A 12,962-nucleotide genomic window follows, 5' to 3' on the forward strand; every position below is an offset into this window, starting at 1 on the left:
CTGGCTCCTGGGGACTGTGGAGGGAGGAAGCTGTTGGCTGGCAGTCTGGTTCCCTGTAAGGAGAGCTGTGAGCCTTCCACTCTCAGATGGCTGCCAGCTACTTGTGTCCTTAGTCAACTGTACCATTGTCCTCTGGCAAACAGCCAGAACCCCAGGGCCTGAAATTCTTAAGCTGTCATTATCGAAAGCAGAAGGTAAACAAAGCAGAAGTGAAAGTAGATTTAATTTTTTAGGCTGATCTATTACAGGAATGGTTTTGTGGTTCTCAGCATTTGAAAAAATACAGGTTCCAATATGTATTATTGACATCAATTACTGTAAAGTCTGATTCATTTTCTGCCTATTGATTTCTACCCAAGGTGAAATTCATGACATTTAACAGAAAACAGTGATTTTTAAAAATCAGAGACTATTAAGGACTGCAAAAATAATGTTTAAAGTTAGGAACACTTGAAAAAGCAATTTTTATACCTTTGATAATGATACTATTCTAATTCTCTGTATAAATACTGTAAATAAAGGTTCCAATAACTTACTGTAATCCACTCAAAATGCTGTTTCTGAATTCTGGTTGAAGGCCCCCAGTCATTTTACTTGCATTAAAATTTTTCAATAGTAGACAGCCATGTCAATATGCTTTCACTGATAACAATGTTTTCTTTTCCCAAATGTTTTCTTAAAATTCAGATGCTCCATTTCCAGATGAATCCCCCCATTATTGCAGCTGGAAAGTAAATTTCAGTTCTCAAACTGCATCAGACCTCAGGGAATCAAAAATAGCTATTGACCACAAATATATAAAGTGGCTTTGTTCTTTGAAATGATTTAGCATCACCATCAATGACAGTGGTCCCTTTTTTATATCTTTAAGAGTTTCTTATTTTTAATGGCTTCATAACCGTAGAGTTTTAGAATTAGGTAAGTGATCCTGTTAAAGCTCTAGTACGTCTCCAAACAGCATTGCGGTTAACTTGGAGGATTCTTCATTCTCAGTGTCCTGCAGCCTGACTCTCCCCTTGTGTGTCTGGGTACTGACTTATTCTGAGGTGTGGGCTGGAGTCTCCCTGCCCCGTGTCCCTGGCTGTGCTCTCGTGTTTGATGGCTTCACATTACGTCCTGGGTACAGTCCTCTGTAGTAGCTTTCAGTTTTTTCTTTCTTTGAATTCAATCCAACCTTTAACCTATCTGGTGAGGTCTTAAGATTTTTTTTTTAGTGATTATTAATTTCATTTCCAAGATTTTTCTTTTATTATTTCCTGTCTCCTTATTCTGGTTTTATTTCTTCCTGTTTTTGTTTGCAACATTTTTATGCATGATTTATTCCTGATCTTTAGTATATTGATCTTTAAGTCCCTAACAGGATATACAGTAAATTGCACATGGATTGGATCTATGTTCTAGTCGATTGGTTGGCGATCGTTTTTAGAAGTAGTTATCCTCTGTGTTTTTGGTACCTTGCTTGCAGGTCATTTTGAGCAGGAAGCCTTTTGTTTCATTTTCTTTCGTTCTCATTCTTATTCTGTTTTGGGGCCTCGCTGTGCCTTTGTGGTTTTTCTCTAAATTTAATTGACCGTTACTTTATGTTTGGAGCAGAGGGTACATCAGAGCGTGAAATCGGCCCCACAGTCTGTACCAGAAGTTCCCCTGGCCAGCTTTGTGAAGGGTTTTCCATACCCCATGTCTGCCCTCATCCCTCAATTTGTGGGAAATTTGTAAAACATTTTTGATTGTTTTCTTTTTTTCCATATAGCTTTCCAAGTACACATAATTGTTCTGTTAGTGATTTGTAACTCCATTATCTTTTAACTCTGCCCCAGAATACAGGACACGCTGACCCAACACTTCCTCCAGCCTGGCAGGGATGGCTTTCCTGCATCCTGCTCCTTTTCTGTGCTGACCAGTTTTGTTCTTCCCTCCCACCCTCCCTCCCTGTCTTGTTCAGCTACCACGTAGGTGCTTTACTTTTTAGCATCTGTAAATTTTAAACCAAAACTGGCTCGGTATTCATTAGCTGATTTTTCGGTGTTTATTATCTAAGCGTTGTAGTTTATCTTAAAATTTAATAATACTGAGTATGAAAATACTTTCCTTGTAGTAAATTATAATGTTCCTTTAACTTCCATATATAAGGGAGATAGCATTATTTTTGATTTGAAAGACATTTAATCTGTCTGATTTGTGTACCTCTCAGGGAATATCTTGTTATACAGAAATTTGTGTTCTCATTTATGATGAGATGTATGATTAACAGAACTTATTCGACATGCTACTTTGAAGACCTAGTTTCTAAATTTTGGGGTGGCACACAACCCCTCATTTCTATGTATATCTTCCTGTTCAGTGACTGCTGTCAGAGTTCCAGGAAATGTACACCCTGCGTATTTACTTATTGCATTTTAAATGATTGCCTTTGCTATACTTACGCATTTCCCTTCAATCTAGCCCTGCCCGAACATTTCTGAGAGCCAGTAGCTTCCCTGAAGTATTAGGTAATAATCCAGATAATCAAATTAGACAGCCATTTGTGGAGTGGGGGTTGTTGAGAACTTAGAAGATGCTGTGATGGACACTATGGGACTCTGTAGTCCCCTGAAGTTCTAGTGAATAGAAGGTACCATTGGATTTTCTTTTTTCCCTCTAGACTTTTCAAATAGAAATCTCTGTCTCAGAACCATTCAAAAATAACCCTTTGAATCTTTTTTTTTTTTTTTTTTGCAGTTTTTGGCCGGTGCTGAGTTTGAACTTGCCACCTCCGGCATATGGGGCTGGCGCCTTACTCCTTTGAGCCACAGGAACTGCCCTGAATCCATCTTTTAGTAACTATTTTGGTTCTCTCTTATCAGGAGACTGTCCGGGTCACAAAAAGTGATTCCAGTAACTTTCATTTTATAACAAGTAGTTAAGAAAATAGGATTGGATCAGACATGTGCTGGTATCTTCCTTTTTAAGAGCACTTCTGTATAAATGAAGAAAGTTGGTATAGAATTAAGGATTCTTTGAGCTTTGGGAGGCTTGGAACCATCTGTTAATTCAGTCAACAAAATTATGCTGAGTGCCTACCCTGGGCCCCTGGGCTGCGGCCAGCGGTAGGAGGGGATAGAGAGGAGCATCTCGGAGGCCCTTCTTACAAGACTCTTGAGTGCTAATGGGATGCCGTCTCTACCTCTTCACTGGGCAAATACTTTTTAAATGAGTAATGCATTTTACCACAGAGCCAATAAAAAGAGATATTCACCCAGTTGTGGGACTGAGGAAAAGGGTGTTAAAACCCAAATTGTTAGGTTTCACTTAATGAAGTGCTTGATATAAACATGGAAATGTTTCTGCAAGGCTGGACTGGTTTTTATGCCTGTGTGTTTTCAAGAGAAATAGAAATCTCCAATCAAACATTGTCAGCTTCTCACCCAGATTTGACTTTCTGCCTAATTGAATTTGGGGGGTATTTGAATAATGGATAATGAACTTTTCTGAATAAATACAAAAATTAATTAACTCCAAGCCCTAATTGATTCTATTACCAGCGTTTTATGTTACCCCTTTGTATTCTATTCATTGGGAGATTGTCTGTTTACCTTATTAAGTAAGCAGCGGAAGATGGGAAATCAGGAGCTGTAGCTCTAGAAACCATGGAGGTGATGATGGTTTCTGCTCTGCACCCATTCTTGCCCCCTTTTAAATCTCCAGCTCAACACATGCTGTGTTTAAACTTTGCTTATGAATCTTCCTAGCCCCACTAAATAATAACTTCAGAAGACTTGCTTTTTCCTCTCATGAAATGGTTTGCCACAGAGATGATTCAGATCACTTTGGGTGCCCAGTCCTTTATAAAATGGTTATAATAAAATTTAAACTATTTACCTGCGACCTAGGCCTGCTTCAGGCTCACTCTCTAGGAGGCCAGGAATATGACATCTGTTGCACTTGCTGTTGTATTCTTACATTTATAAAGTCTACATGAGGAAAAGCAAGTAGGCTCTTGAAAACCCACTGAGGAACAGGCTAGAGGGTATAAAAAATCTATTTGTTACCTGTTGGTGCATTTAATTTCCCACTGGCAAAAATTCTCATTTAGAGTGACCCACGCCCGAAATACTGAGGCTACATTGAATGATTGCTGATACCATTCAGTGTTTTTGTTTAGGGTACTCTGCTGGGAACCTGCTTCATGGCAAGTTTATTACTCTCTTTTGGCTTGGCTCTAAATTTATCCAGCAGTCATTTTCTCATCAGTTTTAAGGCCTATAATATATATTATATTATATTATATTTTGTTTTCTTTGTGGAAATTGTATACATTTAGTAGATTTAGAAGTATTTATTTAATCTTTGGCCAACATAGTAAAAGACCTTCTAAGGGTATTTTATACTTCTGATGAAAGTCTAGTTAAACTTGTTCATTAGTTATGAATCTGCTTTTTCTACGGCTATTGGAAAGTTAACTTACCTTGGATACAGTTTTAGAATACAGAAATCCTGTTTTGCTGTAATTCTGTAAAATTTTATGGTACTATAGTCAACTTACTGGCTTTCTTCCAAACCACTAATGTTAGTTACCTTTAATTGTATAGTTACTTATCACTCCTTGATTTTAAGACTATAATCCTGGTATTTTATCTTACTAAGTGAAACACAAGCACGTGTACTTGGAACATGCTTTTATTTCCCATATGGCATTCGAAAGGAGAGAAGCACGCGGGATTCACCAGAACTGGTGTGATTTCCAATAAATCATCCAGAAACTGACTCCTTCTCACCAACTCTTTACCACTGCTGTGGTCCACTGTCATCCTTTGTCTGCTTTATAGCATTAGCTTCCTGGCTACATCCTTCCTTCTACCTTTGAGCCCCTTTAGTCTCTTCCACATAGAACAGACAGGTGGGATCCTGTCATTGCTATGATCAGAAATCCTCCGTGACTTTCCATGTAACTCAGAATAAAGCTAAAATTCTCAGAATTGCTCCTAGGATCCAACATGCACTCACCTGATTTATAGCTTCATCTCACTATTCCCTTCACTCACTCCAGCCACAGTAGCTTCCTTGCTGTGCCTCAGACTTGCCAAGCATCCTCCTGCCTCGCATATTATCTCTCCAGACGTCCCCATGGCTCGCTCTGTCACCTTCATCACATCTCTTCTCCAGTGTCACTTTTACTGGGAGGTCTTCTGTGACCATCCTACTTAAAATAATCTGTCCAGCTTCCTCCCTTTATGTTCTCTGCTTTATTTTTCAATTTAGCACTTACCTTCTGACATACAATATATTTTATTTGTGTCTGTCTCCCTTTTAGCAGGTAAGTTCTATAAAGGATGGAATTTTTACCTGTTTGGTTCTTTGCTGTAGTCCCAATATTCAGAACACACAGTAGGCCCTTTATGTTAGTTGATAAGTATTGACCGTCTGAAATCTAATTATCATTTAGTGACTAATACTAATAGGTATCGTGCAGACACCTTTTGTTTTTCCAATGTCTTTATTCAATGACATCATCTCTATTTTTTTGGCACCAAAAAGAAATACATATTAATAATTCTTTTGGCCAAATAAAATCAGTTGCAACCGTTATTGAAATTTTGGCCCGTATTTGTTCATGGTAAATACCTGTGAGCCCAGAGGTTTTTCTGTGTCCATTATTTCTTCCATATCTTCATCCCCTCATACTGCCCAGATGGTTTCCCTTCACAGGGCAGAATTTGTACCCATTGCTAAATGCATAGTAAGTGGAACAACAGATTTAAAACTTAGCTTTTTACCCCTATAATTCTTTTTCTATGTTCAGTAGCATTTTACTCAAAGCTCAATCAAATAGATCAATGCCGTGATAGGTGCGTTACTACCGGATTGATTTGTTTGACCCCAGGGTTATAATCTGTCATCATACTGTTAGCCATTAACTGGTCTCTAGTATGAGTCAGAAACTTCATGCCATTTTCTAGTTTTATAAATACGTAAGTAGAATCGTAGAACGTGGGCATTCAGATACGTATGCAGTACCGTAATAGGTTTATAATAAAATCCAGGTCTTTGCTGCTCCCACACCCTGACTGGTCCCCCGTCTTTTATCCCATGGACAACCACTTTCAACTTTGGGAGTTGCTGCTCCCGGTTTGTATATATCTTCATGTTTCTAAGTAAAATGTTTGCCTTTTGATTTCTTAATTTCGACCTTTATTAAAGTAGAGGAAGGATTTAGTTTTCCGAAGCAGCCCACCCCCTCTGCTATTCCTCCCCACCCCCACTTTCCCAGGGTGTCACACCTGCCGGTGAGGTCAGGATTCATTATTTACACTGTTGGCCTGTGCACACAGACACAGATAGCCTTGTACTATGCTGTTTTGTTTAAAAAATTTTTTTCCTGCTGTTAATAATTGCCTTGTTTATTTGCACAGTTTTCTTTTTTTTTTTTTTTGTAGAGACAGAGTTTCACTTTATGGCCCTCGGTAGAGTGCCGTGGCCTCACACAGCTCACAGCAACTTCCAACTCCTGGGCCCAAGCGATTCTCCTGCCTCAGCCTCCTGAGTAGCTGGGACTACAGGGGCTATTTTTTGGTTGCAGTTTGGCCAGGGCCGGGTTTGAACCCGCCACCCTTGGTATATGGGGCCGGCGCCTTACCGACTGAGCCACAGGCGCTGCCCGCACAGTTTTCTTTGTACCTTTTGCTGATTCTTCCCGCACCTTCTCGGAGCCTCTCTGAGCAGTTGTCCACTCAGTCAGTTTGTGCTATACCCAGAAAGGCAGTGCAGCCCACGCAGGCAATGTCACCTCTTCTTATAGCCTAAAGAAGCAGGTGAAAATAGTATATTTTACTTGGTCTAGTTTGTTTAAAATGTTATTTCAGTAGATAATGAGTATTTAAAATATTTGAGATACTATACTTTCCTTTTTTTGTACTAAGTATTCAACTCCAATATGTATTTTACATTTTTCAGCCTGGGCACATGTGGCTGGTGGTTTCTGTGTTGGTGAGAGCAGATTCAGGTGATTTCTGAGATGCAGGTTTTTTTCTTGGAGACATCCCTGCTTGGAGCTTTCTGTTCTCCATCTGTCTAGGTGGGGGGTCTGTAGGCCTGCCTCGCCCAGCTGTCATCTTGAGACTTCCTTTGCTTTTCTTCTCTGTCAAATCCCCTATCGCGTAGACTTGGTCTTTTCATTTTCCTCTGATAGTTAATTAGGCCTCAGTTGTTACAGTGGAATGTTGATGACACAGATTTCCCTTCAATCATACTGTTCTACTCTGGCCTGTTTGCCTTTTGTGTCTGTCACATGCTTGTCAGCTTGGTATCTTGTCCCTGCAGACTTTGTGGACATTTTCTTTGCTTTCATTCTTGTGTTGGGTCTTTTCTGTCCTGTTTTATCTTTCTCTTTCTTGGTTTATTTTTTTGCTCAGGTGGAAGACATGTTCCAGCGGGTTGCTGAGAAAGCGGAGTGTGGATGGCAGTATTTGAGACCCTGCACATTAGGCAAGGTTTTTGTTATCCCACTTACTGGAGGGCTATTGGGCTGGATATAAAATTCTAGATTAGAAATCAGTTTTCTTCAGAATCTTGAAAGTTTTATTCCATTGCTGGCCAGCTTGCCATGTTCTTGCAGAGTCAGAAGCCATTCTAATCACCTTGTCCTTTGAAAATGATCTGGTTTTTCTTCCCAGGAACTTATAGAATATTCTCTGTCTGCCGGATTCTGCAATTGGATGTTAATGTGCTTTAGGGTTGGATCTGTTTTTTATCATTGTGAGAATTACTTAATGAGTCTGGGAGATTTCCTTCAATTATTTTTTTCTTTTTTTGAATTTTTTGTTTACTTGCTTAATTTTCTTTTTTTCTTTCTTTCTTTCTTTTTTCATTTATTAGCTTTATCTTCTAGAGGGATTTCGTCTGCTTTTATCCAGCTCTTCAGATGAGTAATTGACCTTGTTATTTTTGCTATCTTTTTTTTATGTTTCAAGAGACCGTTTTATTTTGTATAATATTCTGTTCTTCTAATAATTCGCAGAGATAAGATCTTAATTTTCTGAACATGTAACTAATATATATTTTAAATCTTTGTATTCTCTGCAGTGTGTTTTCTCCAGGGAGGTTTTTCCCTGGTTTTTAGAGTTTTTAGAGTTTGTCCTCTTTCATGTAGATATTGATAGTGTCTCCGCGTGAGTGAGAGTAGGGGCTTGTAGGAGGCGGAGAGCCCTGAGCAGGTGGAAGGGGCTTGTTGACATGGGGCTGGCCCCGGGGCCTCCAGCGGGGATAGTTGCACTCTGATGATAGTATCTTTTGTTCTTGCCTTTTAACCTAGTAGATCATCTAGAGCAGGCGTCCTCAAACTGCGGCCTGCGGGCCACATGAAGCAGCGTGAATTGTATTTGTTCCCGTTTTGTTTTTTACTTCAAAATAAGATATGTGCAGTGTGCAGAGGAATTTGTTCATAGTTTTTTTTTTTAAACTATAGTCCGGCCCTCCAACGGTCTGAGGGACAGTGAATTGGCCCCCTGTTTAAAAAGTTTGAGGACTCCTGATCTAGAGAATGCTCTGCCCCCTGTCTGGGGGGAAGGTTCTAGCTGTCAGTGGTGTAGCTAATGGAGAAAGAAACACTCTGCTATTTGGCTTGTGTGTGTCCACTTAACCCTTTGGTTTTGGGGGGACACTCACATCTTCCACTGTCCCAGTTTAACTCCATCCAGAGACCTCTGGTTTGTAATTTCTGGAAAGTAGATCTTTAGATTTCTGCAGAAGTGTCAACTCTATGGCAGGTCTTGGGGGGTGGGGGTGACGAATCCAGCTGTTCTCAGACAGCTCCACCCCTGTCCCTGCAGGGAATGTCACTCCCCCTTCTAGAGTGGCAGTGCTTCCTGAGCCATTGGAGGAATCTGGGCTAGAAATCTGGCTTTCCCACTGGCTTATAATTACACATTCTCAGACCTGCCAGGTATGAATCAGTCTGATTTTCAGCTTCCAGGATTCTGTTGCTGCTGTCTGCTTTGCTGTTCTACCCGGGGGGTGGGGGAGTTTAATTGTGGTAAAATACACAAAACATAAAATTTACCATTTTCAGGTATACAGTTCGGTGGCAGTAAATACATCCACATTGTTATGTGTCTTTTTTAATAATAAAACAAATTACAAATAGACGATTTTCTGAATGTGATTATAGTGGTGTTTTAGGAGAGAGCAAAATTAGACGTGTGTGTGATCAGTCTAGCAGGGGGCCTCGTGCGGGTGTTCTCTTAATCAAAGAGTGATGGGGTTTGCTTAGCACCTCCTAGGGAAGCAGTTGGTGGGTGGTTTGTTGGCATAAAGTACATTTTATCTATTTTTAATAACTGTGGCTTTACAGAAGGTTGCAGTTGAAACTCCCAGGCCTGGCACTCAAGGCTCTTCAAGATCTAGGCCCCCACCTGTGTCCTCCTGCCATCTGCCATGCCTCCCACTGCCTGCTCACTGTTCTGGCATAAGACAGATCTCCAGCCCCCTTTCCTGCAGGGTGTTCTAGAGTAAAATATCCCCCTTTTTGCCTCTGCTGTCTTCGTCATCTTTCAGCCTCCAGCCTCCGTCACTGCTTCCCTCCCCAGGCCTGTGCTTGGTCCTCTTCGTGTTTCCTCCTGTGTGACCTTGTACATAGCTATGAATTACCACCTTGCCTGTCACATACTGCTGGCCCTCTTTGATGTCTGTTTCTTTACCAGGCCTTCTGCAGTGCCTAGCATTCCATTAAATGTCTGGGTGAATTTCTGAAGCCAGAGATCTCAAAAGAAAACTCTTCATCCTCTTTTGTAGGATATCCGACATGAAGCCAGTGACTTCCCATGTAGAGTGGCCAAGCTTCCTAAGAACAAAAACCGAAACAGGTACAGAGACGTCAGTCCTTGTAAGTATCTACATGGCCAGTACAGGTCTCGCTCTTTGTCAGCTGCAAGGTGACTTGGTGGAGACTCCTTTAACCTTGGCTTTCGTAATAAACCAATAGCAGCAGAGCCTTACGACTTGGTTATTTCCTATAATAAAGGCATTAGAAACTTAGAGTAATGGTTCATTTTTCCATCATTGTACAAGGGGTAAAGTTTCAGTTTCTGGAAAATTCAGTGAAGTTCAAAGTACTTTTTTTTAGCTTTGACTATTTTTATGATGAATCATTTTCCTACCAGCTGAAGCAGAGTATAGCAGGCATAATGCAACCTTTTCTGCGTGACTCAGCAACCGTATTATTAGACCCCAAGCATTGTGCTGAACTGTGATGACTCCCTGCACAGGCGTTTGGGAATGGAAGCTGTTTGTCCCCCTCCCTGAATGTGCAAGTCAGCTCTGCTTGGAGCCCCCCGATCTCCACCCCTACCATCTTCGTTGTTTCTCTCTCTCTTTCCTGCTGTTAGCTTTACTTGTCGGGTGCTTGTTGGCTCCTGACATCCTCTTCTGCCTTCTGAGAGATTGGCTCTCGTGTTTTGGTGTCTTAGACATCAGCAACTAAGGATGTTAGAATTCGTGTAAAGAAAAACCAGAACTGAGTACAGGACCTGAACTTTGCCCTCTCCTCTAGGCTATGAAGGCCTTTTTTGACTGCTCTCCAGATTCTTTAGACCAGTGATTCTCAACCTTCCTAACTGCTGTATTGTTACAAATGGAACAAAGGGGTCGGGACCCACAGGTTGAGAACAACTGGCTGCTTTAGACAGTCAGCGAGGGCTTGTGGCTGCTGATGTCTCCATGGCAGTATTCTCTGCCAGGTATGCAGAAGATGCAATAGTCAGCACCGCAGTGGGCACTTCCTGTGTGTCCTGTGCCCGTGAATGTGAGTGGCAGCTGTGAGTGCTATTTGCCAAGAGGGTTAGCTCTCCATCCTGCCCTGGCTCTGTGACGCCCAGATTCCTGGAAGGGGCATAAAAGTGGACCAAGAACTGCTACAGAGCATATGTCTCTTGAGCTGCCGCCATGGGGCCGTGCCTGGGTCTGTATCTCAGTCATGCCACTTAGAACCCTGTGGCTTTGGGCAAATGGTTCTCTTCTTTGATCTTCACTAAAACAGGAGTCACACCTATCTCATAGGCATGCGTGGAGATAAAATGACACAACATAAACCACTTAGCCCAGGGTCTTGCTCAGACACAGTAAGTCCTCAGTAAATGTTGGCTGTGGTGGAGAAAGTTGTTACTAGGAAACACCTACAGAGCAATTCTAGGTCATCAGGTGACAAGACTGCCCCCCGAACACCCGATACTCTTGATTTAGCACATCTAGGCTGAGGCATCTCATAGATGTTTATTTTAAAACAAGAACATAACACCTTGGTGATTCTGCTGTGAAGTCCTGGCCAGAAACCTCCAGCTGATCTGAGCGGGGCAGAACAATCACTATTCACCCCTTTCTCACCCAGGGCCACATACCCTGGGCCTAGCTCTGCTGTACCTGCTCTGAATTCAGTAATAATGTCTGTAATATTCCTTTGCAACTTTTTTTTTTTTTATCATTTCTCATCTAAATAGTTTTATGAACCAGTTTTATAAAGAAAAAACAGCAATTAAAATACTCCTCCAAGGAAGCAATTTCCAAATTTTTTCACCTCCAGTTTCACTCATCTTTCTCCCCTACTGTTACCCTCCAACAGAAAAAGCAGTTTGCTGCGAAGGTTATAGGAACAATGGGGAAAAGAATTTAAGGTAGGAAAAACATACCATGCTCATGGCTGGGAAGAATCAACATTGTTAAAATGTCTATACTACCCAAAGCAATATATAATTTTAATGCAATTCCTGTTAAAGCTCCATTGTCATATTTTAAAGATCTTGAAAAAATAATACTTCGTTTTATATGGAATCAGAAAAAAACCTCGAATAGCCAAAACATTACTCAGCAATAAAAACCCAGCAGGAGGAATCACGCTACCAACCTCAGACTACTATAAATCGATAGTGATCAAAACAGCATGGTATTGGCACAAAAACAGAGAAGTAGATGTCTGGAACAGAATAGAGAACCAAGAGATGAATCCAGCTACTTACCGTTATTTGATCTTTGACAAGCCAATTAAAAACATTCAGTAGGGAAAAGATTCCCTATTTCACAAATAGTGCTGGGCGAACTGGCTGGCAACCTGTAGAAGATTGAAACTGGACCCACACCTTTCACCATTAACTAAGATAGACTCTCACTGGATAAAAGATTTAAACTTAAGACATGAAACTATAAAAATACTTGAAGAAAGTGCAGGAAAAACTCTTGAAGGAATCGGCCTGGGCGAAAATTTCATGAGGACAACTCCCCAGGCAATTGAAGCAGTATCAAAAATACACTACTGGGACCTGATCAAACTAAAAAGCTACTGTACAGCCAAGAACATAGTAAGTAAAGCAAGCAGACAACCCTCAGAATGGGAGAAAATATTTGCAGGTTATACCTCTGATAAAGGTCTAATAACCAGAATCCACAGAGAACTCAAATGTATTAGCAAGAAAAGAACACGTGATCCCATCTCAGGGTGGGCAAGGGACTTGAAGAGAAACTTCTCTAAAGAAGACAGACACACGATCTACAAACACATGAAAAAAGCTCATCATCCTTAATCATCAGAGAAATGCAAATCAAAACTACTTTGAGATTTCACCTAACCTTAGTAAGAGTAGCCCACATAACAAAATTCCAAAACCAGAGATGTTGGCGTGGATGTGGAGGAAAGGGCACACTTCTACACTGCTGGTGGGAATGCCCACTAATACCTTCCTTCTGGAAGGATGTTTGGAGAATACTTAGAGACCTAAAAATAGACCTGCCATTTGATCCTATAATTCCTTTACTAGGTTTATATCCAGAAGACCAAAAATCACAATATAACAAAGACATCTGTACCAGAATGTTTATTGCAGCCCAATTCATAATTGCTAAATCATGGAAGAAGCCCAAGTGCCCATCGACCCACGAATGGACTAGCAAATTGTGGTACATGTATACCATGGAATATTATGCAGTCTTAAAGAAAGATGGAG

The 12,962-nt window shown here is 40.8% G+C and overlaps 1 protein-coding gene across 2 annotated transcripts in view; it reads left to right on the forward strand.

The window, feature by feature from the left end:
* PTPN1 (protein tyrosine phosphatase non-receptor type 1) overlaps positions 1–12,962 on the forward strand; it is a 71,217-nt gene that overhangs the window by 36,331 nt on the left and 21,924 nt on the right. For both annotated transcript variants that reach the window (XM_053573624.1, XM_053573626.1), the window contains one exon: positions 9,766–9,856. In XM_053573624.1, the coding sequence (XP_053429599.1) occupies positions 9,766–9,856 (91 nt within the window). The remainder of the gene's footprint in view (positions 1–9,765; positions 9,857–12,962) is intronic.

The sequence above is a fragment of the Nycticebus coucang genome, chromosome 21 (genome assembly GCF_027406575.1).
Source record: "Nycticebus coucang isolate mNycCou1 chromosome 21, mNycCou1.pri, whole genome shotgun sequence".
NCBI classification, from domain to species: domain Eukaryota; kingdom Metazoa; phylum Chordata; class Mammalia; order Primates; family Lorisidae; genus Nycticebus; species Nycticebus coucang.